The sequence below is a fragment of the Rhipicephalus microplus genome, chromosome 4 (assembly GCF_043290135.1).
Source record: "Rhipicephalus microplus isolate Deutch F79 chromosome 4, USDA_Rmic, whole genome shotgun sequence".
NCBI classification, from domain to species: Eukaryota; Metazoa; Arthropoda; class Arachnida; order Ixodida; family Ixodidae; genus Rhipicephalus; species Rhipicephalus microplus.
Genome location: NC_134703.1, coordinates 72,811,913 through 72,825,335, shown reverse-complemented (window position 1 = coordinate 72,825,335; position 13,423 = coordinate 72,811,913). Strand labels below are relative to the sequence as shown.

Sequence of the window (13,423 nt, the reverse complement as noted above, 5' to 3'; positions counted from 1 at the left end):
CGAGGTCAAAATTATTTTTTTTATTGAAGAGCCAATCGTGCCGGCCCGGAAGTTTGCCTAGCCTTTACCCTAAACGTCACTTCCTGCAAACACGTTTACTACGTTTACCAGCCGACTGCTGCCGAGTCCATTCGCCGTGCTCGGACTGTCTACCTTGAGTGCATAGTTTTATTTCGTCGCCGATATTTTGGTGTTGTGAAAATGCTCGACCTTTTTACGATATTCAGCAAAAGCGGGATTGTGTTGTGGTGTTTCCAAGGCACGACGCAGTTCTTCACCCCGTCAGTGAATGCCTTGATACGCACCGTTATATTACAGGCAAGTTCCATATGTCGCGCAAGAAGTCTAGCTTATGAAGTACTAATGACTAATGTACTCTGAGAAAATGCGTATCGTAGCGTCGTATGCGTGGCAGCATTTGCGATGTTCTGACGAGTGTCCGATGCGAGCGGCAAGCGCCTCGCAACTGCGTAATACGTGTTCGTTCTTTCCGTATAAGTTGTTGATTTGCATACGAGGAATTCCTCGCGGCTTTTCTTGCTCCCTTTAACCTGTGACCCCGACATAATCTCACTGCAGGAGAGGGGTGGCGACAACTCCTTCACTCACGAGAACCTCGTTCTCAAGTACAAATTGGACAACGAGTTTGAGCTCGTCTTCGTTGTGAGTATCTGCATCACCCAACTCTATATTTCGACGTTGCGTGTGCTCGAAATTGTATGGCACGATTACTGAATCGCAGCGTGTTTGATGATGATGCTACGATTGTCATGCCCTGGGTCGTGAACCGTGGTTCATGAGGGGACACAGTGGCGAGGATTGTGAATGCAGTGTAAAGATGCTCTCGTTTTTCTCAGTTTCTCACTCTGGCTCAAATGTGGCAGTATTTATGCGTGCAAGGATTCCTGCTTGCTGTACTCGCCGATTAAAACATTATTGTCACGTGTGTGTGCAAAGATATTCGTTTTTAGAGCTCGCATACGACAGTGATAGAAGTGCTGCTCCAAAACAGAAATGCTGCTCCAAAGTGCAATATTTGTTAGTAACTGCTCCAAAATGGTGTTGGCAAACTAAAAAGAATAAAGTTGATGCATGGGACCATCCCGTGAGCCTAAGCGAAACCAAAAGCAAGCTGTATACAGTGTCATCCTAGTATGCAACTCAGTGGCATAAATACAGAAAAAAAGTCGCAAGGGGTGACACATATCAAGCCATAATGGCCAATTCGTATTTTTTAAATGGGTTGTATTTTTATTTATATAAGAATTAAATGATGGTTTCAAATAAAATTACAGAAAAACAAGCATGGGGTCAGAGCTCCAGCCATTGCATTGTTCTATTCAGCCTCTTTTTTTCATTTTCTTGCGAACTCCATAGTTCACGCAGCCAAGCGGCATTTAACACAGGTACAGAGTAAAAGATAAAATGCCTTTTAAAAAGTTGATTGTGCTATACTTAATTGTTAACTCATTTATATCACGTGCTAAAGCTGAGTCTCAAGGGGGACACTTGCAAGGGCTGTCCTCCTCTGCCTGAACACAAAAAAAGTCCGGACTCCCTTGAACCCCCCTCCCCCCAAATTTTGGGCAATGATACTACTATACTGCTTGTATACTAGTTACATACTACCATATGGAATGTTTAATAGTAAATGTAAATATTTATTAGATGCTTAAGTGATGTTTTAGACTTTAGGAGTCGTTAGGAACATGCATCTGCTCCGAAAACACCAATAGCAACCCTAAGCTGTAGCATCTTTTTCTGTTCTGAAGACACTTAAGGCTGTTTCAAGGCATTATTTTTCTGCTCCAGAATCTGCTCCAAAAAGCAAAATTTCGCTTCCATTACTGATAACATCGTAGTATTGCATTGTTTACGATCGTATGCCCTTGACTTCGGTGTTAAGTTGTAGTCTGGCAGACTAAAATAAAAATAAAAGGGAGATCATTAACGTTTCATTTTGCCTACTCCGCCCTACAGCACACTAGTGTCACGAAGAGTAGCTGCCACTGGGATGTGGATCTAAGAGGAATTATGTGTATGTAACTTGATAAGCATACCTAGAGGAGCGTCAGTAAAGTAGTAGGGTAGATGTTGTGGAGGCAAAAAAACAAGCATGTGATTTGGTCCCACAAAAGTACTTACATGCATGCACTTTATCAATCATGGGATTGAGCTACAAATCAAGGTCGGACATGTTTTTCAAGCAACACTAATCACACAGGTTGATTAAGACATTGAACACAGGAGATCATTGTGTTTGTTACACATCTGCTATCTTCTCTTAGGTTAATGATGAGGCTTGAAGATTGCAAAATAAGGCTGAATGGACTGAAGTTTTATTGAGTACTGAGGCACTAACAAAGCATTCATCATTTGTCCAGGCTGGGATGAATTTTTTTTCAATTTCCAGATCATGTTTATGAAAAATGTATGGCACTGCCTCGACACGAGGGCCAACCAGAACTGAAGGCATGTGCATACCATAGCTATCCCTACCACACTATCTGCATACCGGAATATGAAAAGCATTCAGTTAGTACCCTTACCTGCACAGTAGTGTGAACTGAGTGTGACAGCGTCGTAGTGGACTATACATTACGGGAATCTGCTTGTTGATTGAAAAACTTCTTTTGAAAGCGTCCCTTTGATTGCACTAGATAGCTTGCATGTGGCACCATGGGCACAGCTCTTGATGTAGAGGCAGTCCACAATGGTGGCTTTGATGATAAACAAGTTGCTGCTAAACTGCTTCATAGTGATTACGACGTAGCAGGAACACCGGTGTATATGAATAATACAAGAACCTGCATGGGATGTTTCAATAGCATTAATGTGGCGTCGGAAATATCTGGTCGCCCCTAGCTGGTGCTCCAACACTGTGGTCTTAGTGACGTCAATGCCAGCCAATCTATAAAATCATTCCTCAAAACTGTGTTGCTAATATTTGTCACTTTCGCTCGCTCAGGTTGCCTACCAAAAGGTGCTGCAACTGTCATACGTAGATAAGTTCCTCGACGATGTCCACCTGGAGTTCAGGGACAAGTACAAGGCATGCCTGGAATCTGGCAATTTTTTCAGCAACTTCAGCTTCAGCTCAGAATTTCAGGAGGTGGGTAAGCACTGTTGCCATCTCTTCTGGTGAAGTGATGTGCTCGGCGATGCAAATTTCCTTTCATAGTGGTGTTAAGTAGTTCAATATTTGTCATTTACTTCATCGTGCAATGCCATTCAGAGTGGCGTTAAGTAGTATCATAGTGGTGTTAAATAGTGCAATATTTGTCATTTACCTCATCGTGCAATGCTGTTTGGAGTAAACATTCGTAAACGTGTTCAAGCAATCTGCTCTTCACGGTACAAAAAAAAAAACAGAAGTCATATTCATTTGTGGGCATGCAAGGACGCAACATTTTTTTTCCTCATCTTGCCTGTCCTGCTTAGCTCTAGAAGAAGGACTGAAACAAAGTACAAAGCCTATGAGTGCAAGAGCCGTCATCTTATCTAGAAGAAAACTAATTCTGGATAATCTCTGAAACTGGGAAATCGAAAGTGCTGGAATATAAAGGCATCCATTCTCACTGTGCCCAATAATTTCGTTGCAGAAGTGAAGCAAGGATTGAAAAGTTTTGGCAGCTCTTTAGATGACTGTGCTGTGAAAGCACACTGTTCTAGGCCACTGTAGTATGTGCGGTGCAGCTTCTTTTTTCTCCTTCTTGGGCTACAAATTTCTCATGAAGCATTTCTTTTTCTGTGACCGACGTTACTTGACCCTGGGGTCAGCCGCAGGCATCAAATCAGTCAGGGGGCTGATATCATTAGAGAATTTTAGTTTGTCTATAGACTAGTTACTGAAAAGTATATGTGGTACCGTAATTACTCGAATCTAACGCGCACCTTTTTTCCGGTTAGGCGAGTTCATAAATCGCATGCGCGTTAGAATCGAGTACGAACAAAAAAATTACGGTCAATCTATTGCCATCGGCAAATTCAAAATGGCAGCCCCCTACGTGCGTCGGCATGGCGCGTCGGCCATTTCTGCCTATGTGTTTCCCATGTGCGGCACTTCGTACGTGTGCTGAGGAGTTCGTCATCTAGTAGTGCATTAGCATCGACGGCGTGTAAGGGCCGACTCTAAAAACTAGAGTGCACCACGATGCCGCTTTTAAAAGAAAAGTCATCGCGTGTGCAGAAACAGACGGAAATCGGGCCGCATCGCGGTCGTTCGGAGTTCCCGAAACGTGCGTGCGGGACCGGCGGAAACAAAAGCAGAAGATTGTCGACAGCAAAGCTTCACGCAAAGGCTTCAGTGGACCACAGCAGGGTCGGTTTCCGCAAATTAAAGAGCTGCTTGGCGAGTATGTGCTTAAGCAGCGAGCGGCACAGCGGCCCGTGACGACAGAACTGCTCCAAGTGCGGGCTATGCAATTAGTCTTAGAAAAAGGTCTAATGCGGAGCCAGTTTAAAGCGAGCAGGTGCTGGCTAACTAACTTTATGAAAAGGAAAGGCTTTTCCCTCCGAAGGGGAACATGCATATGCGAAAAGTTTTGCGGAGGAGTACGATGAAAAGCTTCACAGTTTTCAGAGGTTCGTCCTAAACTTGCGGCGCAACAACGGCTACCTGCTTGGGCAAATCGGGAATGCCGATCAGACGCCTCTTTACTTCGACATGCCTGGCACCACAACCGTCGAGAAGAAGGGGGTGAAGCAAGTTCCATGCTGACATCGGTCCACGGTAAAACTACAGTGACGGCAATGCTCTGTTACACGTCAGATGGGCACAATCTTCGCCCGTACCTCATATTTAAATGGAAGACGCTTCCGAAAGGAGTCGTTTTTTCGAGTGGTGTGATCGTGCGGGCCAGCGAGAAAAATGGGTGCGCGTTGCAATCGATGTCTTACGTTTTTTTTTTTTTTTTTTTTTTTTTTTCACGGTGGAAATCGGGTGCGCGCTACAATCGAGGGCGCGGTAGAATCGAGTAACTACGGTAAGTTACACTGGTAGTGACACCTGATGATGCAGCACCTTACAGCGACACACAAAGCACTCGGACTTCATTATAACAAAGTTGCTTCTTACAGAAAAATAAGTTTGTTGTATCAGGAAATTCGTTTTAGATGTTCATTCTTAACACTATTGTGAGACTATTTTTCATTTACTTCATTACAACTGATATTTCATTATATCAGGATTCATGATATCAAAGTTTAGTGTATTGTGGTGACTTGCACATTTGATAATTGTTGAGGTTTTACGTCCCAAAAACATGTTAAGAATATGCTTTTTTTTATTGCTTCTTTATTATCAGGTAACCTTTAAAAAAAATTTCTATGGAGTTGCATTCATTGAAAGGCATTACACACATTCCATTGCATTGTCACTTTTAAATAAAAGGTGCAGCAAGGTCCCTTTAAAATGTAAATCAGTTGCAAACACCTGTGAAAAGTGTGTGCAGGGAATGGCTCTCAGTGTGTCATCAAAAGTAATCATTACCACTCAAAGCTTTTTGACTGTGCTGGGTGTGTCAGCAACCAATAGATCACACATTTCGCACTTCATTAAAGGGACCCTGAGACGGAATTTTTGAAGTTTTGTCACCGTTTAGGCTAGAGCATCATCAAACCATTCGCACCACAAATTTAGTGACATGCCGTGTACCAAAGCGGCTACGGACAATTATATCATACCCTCCTTCTCACCTCTGCCTGGCCTCTTCAGGTCATGAGGCACGCTGGCATCACTAGCGATCGCAGAGCTCTCATAAGCGCACTCCACGATTTGAGCTTTTACCAGTCTAGAACTCCGAGATGGCACACTGACAGGTTGGTTATGCACAGTCTCGTAGGCCATCACATAGTGTGCACAGCTGCCTGGCAACAGAGATGATCAGGAAGTGGTTCATATCTGCTCCGATAGGTGCCACCACCCGACCAGCTGATCTTCCGCACATACTTCTGCCCATGACAGCTAATGCGATCAGCAGTCAGGGTAATGGGGCTGCTGATGTACTCTGGCCTCGTAAAGTGACCAGAGCATGTCGCTCTGTGAATGGGCATTTGAAAACCTGTTTCGTCGAGTGGCAATCTACTTCAAGGCTTCTTTATAATTTCCCAGCACCTTGGTCTGAAGCTCTACTACCAATTAATGAGCATCTTTATGAGAATTGTAAAAAATGCACACCGTGATTGGTGCTTTTTGAAGAAACTGAATGTTTCAGTTTTTTACATTTTTCTCAGAAAATTGAAGTTATGGCTGTTCAATTATGAGGCCTTAATCTCTCTGCAGCTAGAGCAGGCACAACAATATTTTTTTTTTTGCAATATAAACCTGTACATGTATAGAATGCAAGTATGGGGGCAGAATTTGGAGCACAAACCTTCTTTTAATAAATACTTATGAAAATTGGAACACAATTAAAACAGCTCTTGAAAATAGAAAGGTAATTTTGCTATAAAATAACCAAAAAAGGCCAAAAAACAAAAAAAACTCTTGCATACTTTCAATCTCTAGTCATTAGTCTATGTTGTCATATCTTAAATATTAGGCTTGTGCAAATACTAGTGCATTTTAAGTTCAAAGCGAATAGTGATTTTGATCGAATACATTTGAATCGAAATTGAATGGTATGTATGACATAAAAAAAAAAGGGAATATTTATCATGACTTAACTACCCTGTACAATATTTTTTTTAAATTGAAATAGGGGCTCTATGCAAATGTCATTTTTTTTTTCATTCAAAGGAAGTTGAAACAACCTTGAATAGTAGTTTCGTGGGATGCGAGTGATAACCTGTAAGATGCTTAACGTCTTAAAATTTCTTATACTTGGAGCATATAAGCCATCATAACCACCTTAATAAAATGAACTATTGATTTGAGGGTAACATATTTCTTTAAAGGGGGCCCTGCAACACTTTTTCAAGTAGCAATGGAGCCAGTAAACATGCTTGTTGCCTCACAAATTTACCGCTGCAAAGTTTCTAGAATCAGTTCAGTACAAGTGGAGTTCCAAAATTTGTCGCATGCTGCAATTGCATTCTCTCTTCTTGTCCCGATGAAATAGCTGGAAGTTAAGCACGGAGGAATGGCATGGTGAAAGAAGATACGACGCATGCACCTCGTGACTTTGAGCACCTCTTTTTTTTTTTTCCGAATGCGCGGATTTTTAGTGTGATCGTGCACGTACTTGTGGACAAGCAGTGGCCTCCCGCGGAGGTCTCGGTAACGACGAGCGCGCCATGCTCAGATCAGCCAGTGGCTGTGACCAGAGCCGTATATTCCTTCTTGGCTGTGACAAGTGATCTTTGAGCTTGTAGTGTCATTTGCCGAGGGAATAAAGCAATTTTTAGCTTTGAAAGTTTATTGTGAATTACAGGCCGCGCGCTGCGCTGTAATATTTGCCTCGCGTGTTCTCGGTAGGCTCGACTACTGATCGGCAGCGTTTTCTGACCACGTTCAGTAAGTGTTGCAGGGCCCCTTTAAATTTGAAGGGGTATTCGCGGCAAAGTGAATTTTTTTTATAGGTGCTTTCCCGGCTTAGCACTCCTACACTGTAGTGAAACCACCTTTACGGGCAATGACTTGCGGACTATTATACACCTATTCGTCCATTGGGAATACTTCGAAAATACTCAGTAATTTAAATTTGAATTGAAGGGAATTCGAATACTCAACTATTTGTTCGAATATTCGAAGCATTCGTATGTTCGCACAAGCCTAATAAGTATCACTTTTAATTAAGCACTTTTTTATGGTGGCCTTAAACAATAGGGGGTGAACTTAAGTTATCTAAGGAACAAAATGAGTTGCAGAAAAATAATTACATATTTGAAATCCTCACAAAAAACTGCGTAAACCTGTGCACTTCGATCAAGATCACTGAAGAAATAAACAAAAAATGTCTAAGATGAGTCTGCCTTCTTAAGTTAAGGTTTGTATGTGTGTCACATAACACCCAGCTATTGCACTTGCCACGGCATGTTACTTTTGTGTGTTGCAATTAAAGTAAGACTACAGTTAAGATCTCAGTGCTACTTGCTCTCTCATATAAACCTGCTGTATTGACCAAGCCGTCATGTACTTTGTAGGTGTTGCGCAGTGCTGAGGAGTATGGGAGAATGTTGGCTACTCAGCAGAAGAAGATGCGTACGTTCGAAGAATCCCTCAAGTCAAAGAAGACAGTGGCGTCCATGATAGAGAACAAGAAGGATGCCAAGCCCGCGGCTACAAAGGGCAAGGAGGCCGCCAAGAAAAAGCCTGAAGGTAGTACTACCTGCCTCGATGGTGGGAGTTATATAGCAGAGGTAGTACACGAAGTGAACTTACCTTCTAGATTGGAGGGAGTTGGGAGCTTGTGTTGCTGTTGAGGGGAGCACTAACCCCCTGTATTCTCCAAAGGGGCCATCACGCCCAATTTTTGTTCATAGTTTGCGTTATGTTGATGAATCCTTGTGCGTTCATGAACGAGCTTGTGAAATTTTAGCAGATTTGGTGAAGCAGCTAATATTCAATATTCTAATAAAAATGCGAGTGACCTGAGAGTGTGGCAACACTGGCGGATTCACAAGCGGTGACGTAACAAGCTGCCGGCTGTGCGGGTATCTGCATTCCAGGGAACAATTTTGTTCACTGGTCAGTTGCAAGTGCAGTTGAGCTGTTTCTGCTTTTTTAAGCTTGGCATTTAAGCCTAACGATTTACAGTGACTTAAACTTTGGAAGATTATGGCATCACACATGCAGTGGTGAAATGTCGGTCACTGGCAGTGGTCGAGTATAAGAGTCGGCGATTTCTAGGGCCTACTTTGCACGAAATATTCTTTTGTTATTCATTTTCATATGCTTGTTCATACAATAGACTCAGTACTTCTATTTTTCGCTGAAAACCACAAATTGGGGGAAGGGTCCTTGTCATGGTCTGTTCAACATACTCAAGCATGTGTGCTGTGGTCGCTGTACATCATTGGCACCTTAGGAAAACTTCTGAGAAGTTCAGTAGTACATTTGGGCGGTTGTCAACTTGGTGAAATGGGGAAATCCTTTAAATTGTGGATCGTTTAGTTCAAGGGCTGGACATAAGCTCCACACATCCAGCTTCTTGAAGACCTACGCTTGGCACTTTGTGTATGCATTTCTCGTTAGGCCACCGTCTTTGGTCCGCTGAAACACCCTCCTCACGTTGGGTTTTTCGTAGCTTGTACGCGGGGTTTACAATAAAAAAAGTGTCCAGACATACAACCAATTGCCGTGATGTAAACACTGCTTAGCTCGACAGCTCGACAAAAACCTCGACACAAAACCTCGACAGCTCGGCTGTCGAGGTTTTGTGGTGTGTCGTAGACAATGCTTCTTGTGTTGTATACTGCCACCGTCACATCTTATGTCTCATTGCATGTGTGCGGCTGGGTAGGGGTTTGACAAGAAATCTCTCATGTCAGCTAACACTATTCGTGTGGTTTGAAACTCGCTTCCCTAGGAACACCTTCATGCTGTAAAGTGCGACTTCTGTCAAAAGTGGCGCTTTACGTGTAACATGGTGCTGCGTAACGGTTGGAATACGCAGTCAACCTTTGCCCGGCTCTAACCACGAGTCGTGGACGCTTGTTGCTAGTGCTCCAGTGTAAGGGTGACAGGGTGGTGGTTCAGCTGACATAAAGTGTAAAATGCGACGATGACAGTAGGCAAAAGTACTCTTCCTTTTGTTAGTTTTGGTCATTTCCTCTTACACTTAAAATAGTATTTCAACATTGTGACACGTCAAGTGTGCAGGTTCATTTGTTATCTCTTGTATTATAAAGCAGTGTTAGAAGTCAGGTTACTTTGTGTGACAACTCAGCACGCGATCTGTTTTGTCCTTGTAACCCAAGAAAGCAATCTTCTGGCATAAGTATTACGGAGTCTGCGTGACATTGCATGTCCGTAACTATGTACTAATAGCGACAGACATACAATGTCACGCACAGCTTTCCTTCACTTTCTTATATTGAGTACTTAATAACTACAGCCAACTAAAGGGGGAAGATTAGTTCATGGTTAAATGATTTAAATCAGCTGTATTAAATTTTAAAGAATTGTTAGCTGTCATATGCGTTCTTACCGAATTCACTAAGAAAGGTACCTAGTCACACCCATTCTCACGTGGTTTTTTGACACAGCGCCCAAGAAAGAAGCTGCTGCAAAGGAAGCCGTCGTGAACGGTGATGCTGGAGGCGATCCCAACGATGATGACATCGCAAAGAACAGGCAGAAGCTGTTCGAGAAATTGCAGGGAAAGAAAAAGTCTGACAAAGGGTAATTTTTTAGCGGTTGTGTTTGGTTCCTTGCCAGTGCAGTTGTTTGACTTTGTCGGGTGCGAGCCACTAAAGCTTTCGGGCATTCTCCTGTGCTGATTGGCCTCGATGAAGTTATTGTGCAGCTGTCGCATTGAGTTTAGTACAGCTGAGTACGACAGCGTTTCTGGCCAAGTCTGCTGCAGTGCTAGCAGGGGTGCGTTGTCAACGATGGTAACTAAACCTACAACGAGACAGGTTAGAAAACACTAGCGATTTATGCGAGGAATTATTCTAATGAGCTGCTTGTGTGAGTACACATTCATCATTGGCCCAGGAGTCACTACTGTGCTGTCGTATTACCACATTTGTTCTGTCCTTATTGGGCTTTTGACATAAAATATATTTGTTTTTATCTTGCAGATTGCACTGCAGGTGTATGTATGTGGGCGCTCTTGGCTACTGAAAGCCCTATTGAGGCACGCAACATCACATTATGCAAAGCGCTTGCGTGATGCATATGAAGTGTCATTCTGCAGTGCTAAAACTCATCAATGACATCACCATGTAACATAACGGCTCCACACTCTGCTTGCATGTTTAACTTTGCTGTTTTGCTTGTCTCCTTTTAGTAGTGCTATATGATGTTGATTACCACTATGTTGTAGTAATAGGTGGGTCTCTGCAAAGTTTGTCTCCTATATTGAGACAACTTAAGTATATGTGCATCACCTATTGTGTTCCTGATGAATCTGTTGGTGTAGCAAATGAAATCTTCAGTTTTTGTTCATTTTTTTTTTTTCAGTGCCAAGAGTCCGGCTGCTGCAAAGGACAAGTCAAAGAAACCTCGTATTTGGGACCATGGTGGCAAGTCGTCTGACCTTAAGACCCTCGACTACAGCGGAGGGGTGCCTCCTGAAGGCGAGGAAAATGGTCGTTCAGAGGATCTTTTAACTGCAGAGTCGGTGAGGACATTGTTAATAGCGATGCAGAATCCCCGCTTGAGAAAACTGAGTGGAGATATTAGATTTTTCAATCACATGCTGCTCATGTCTACACTTGACTAAGCATTGAGACAGAATTGGAAGTGAACTTTGTGTTAAGAGCACACACAGACATACTGAACTTTATTGATGTACTGAAGTCATGCTTTACATGCATTTCAAGATTTCTTGTAACGGCCTTGTCTAAATGTGTTGTGGATATGCCAAATTCTTTAGTTATAAAACGTGCTCACTTTAGTCGCATCAAGCGGGCTTCTCCACAAAACACAGGTAGGCGTGGCAGGTAGAAATCGTGCACTTGCATCCACTGCCGAAGATCGGTGCTCTCATTTTAGTGGCATGAGCGTTAGTCAGTGCATTTAATTTAGGCACATGAACTGCACTTACCTACTGCTGTGTATGGCAAGCCCATAGCCAGGGGGGAGAGGAGCATAGCCCTTTCTCTAATAATGAAAATATGGGGTTCTGAGGGCCTTAGTTGTGTTCCCCCTCCCCCCCAAAAAATGTTTTTTCTACTGGCTATGAGCCTGGTGTGTGGGTGCGCTTTTTGTGAAGAGTTCAGAGTGGTATGAAGGGGGAGGAAAAAAGGGATGAACTTGATGCAAACCTTCAGAATTCAATGCGGTTGAAAGTAACACCGCTTAATGCAAGGCGTTTTGTAGTAGCCCATTTATAGATGCCAAACCTAACATGAATGGGAAGTCTTGTCTAAGAGCTATGCCTAGGTTTAGCAGTTTCCCTATTTCGATCCAGTAAACCTTGAAGATGAATTGTGGCAATTATGTGTTGCGGCACTTATAAAGGGCTGAGCTGTATGTGCGGTAGGATTTGTCAACCTGAATATCATCGTTTTTGTATGTTGCAATTACTTTTGAACATGCTGGATGTCTCTGACGGTGTTTACTTGTCGTGCTTTCTGCGTTTACAACTCCAGCGCTCATGGGTTGGCAAAGGTGGTGGTGAAATCAAGGACATGGAGTATTCCGAGAGCGAGGAAGAAATGGAAGAGGAAGATGCACCTGTCAGCTCCAAACAGAAGTCAACCAAGGGGTAAGTTGGGTGTCTCTGTTTTTAGCTTTTGGTGGATTGTCAGGACACCATGTCAGATGGTTCATCAAGGTACTAGCTGTGTGACTGCCTTTTGAAGCGCATGTTTATGTTTCGTAGTTCATGTGGGCTTATTTTAACATGTGTAGTGTTCTGATTGTTTTCCCATATGAAAATCTTGAGGATAGCTGAATCATTTTACTAATGATATTGTTACGAGCAAGAAACTGACTCGGAAAAGTAGTCGTACATATACAGTCGAACCCGCTTATAACGAACCTGAGCCTGACGCGGCACCCGTTTGCTGTATTCCAAAGTTCATAGTAAATGAAACACAGCTTTTAAAATAGTTGCGAGTGAAAACACAAACTTTTTTTGCCACAAAATCGGTGATGCACGTGTTTCGAAGAGCAGAAGCGATAAGGACGGTCTCGAGTTCATTTAAAACGTCAGGGTGCTCGTTCACCGAGGCCCGTGGCATGAGCTGCATGAGGCACTGGCTTCAATGTATCGTCGTTCTCGAAATCCGATTCCTCTAAATCGCCCTCGCCACGTACTTTATTCGCAATGCCCTAATCCATGCACGGTTACACACTGTCGGCATCATCATCGGCCGTAATTAAACCATTGCAACAGATGTCCCACCCGCTCTCCCAGGTAGGAGTCAACGTGCTGCCACACATCGTCGCCGCAGTGGTTTTGTTCGGAAGATTCAGGCTCGGCATCGGGTTTGACGTCGACAAAGTCGGCCTCGCGAAAACAGTTTCGCGCGCATGTAGCCGTCACCGCCACCTACGGAATATTCATCATTTCCACAACCATCAGGACGCCCGAAGAGGCGAGTTGGCTGCCAGGTGGTCAACAGCTATGAGCAAGCGCTCTGCAAAGCCAAGCCAAGCGGTCACACTTTAGACGTTTTGTTGAGCAGCAGGAAGAAACGTGCAAGTCCACCCATCTGCCATCCTGACAACACATGCACACCAAAAGCAAGAGCAAGACACACACACATGACACGCATGCCAGAACGCGTGGAACAGATATGGGCCCGTTTATAGTCAGAAAATGGAACTAAATCAAGCCAGCGTGGCTGGCGTCGCAGAGCGGTGGAG

The 13,423-nt window shown here is 43.4% G+C and overlaps 1 protein-coding gene across 1 annotated transcript in view; it reads left to right on the top strand.

Moving 5' to 3' along the window:
• Positions 1-77: 77 nt before the first annotated feature.
• SrpRalpha (signal recognition particle receptor alpha) overlaps positions 78-13,423 on the top strand; it is a 34,261-nt gene continuing 20,915 nt past the window's right edge. The window contains exons 1-7 of the mRNA XM_075892938.1: positions 78-318; positions 580-663; positions 2,969-3,112; positions 8,086-8,260; positions 10,150-10,285; positions 11,069-11,228; positions 12,202-12,317. Coding sequence (XP_075749053.1) covers positions 202-318; positions 580-663; positions 2,969-3,112; positions 8,086-8,260; positions 10,150-10,285; positions 11,069-11,228; positions 12,202-12,317 — 932 coding nt within the window. The 5' untranslated portion in view covers positions 78-201. The remainder of the gene's footprint in view (positions 319-579; positions 664-2,968; positions 3,113-8,085; positions 8,261-10,149; positions 10,286-11,068; positions 11,229-12,201; positions 12,318-13,423) is intronic.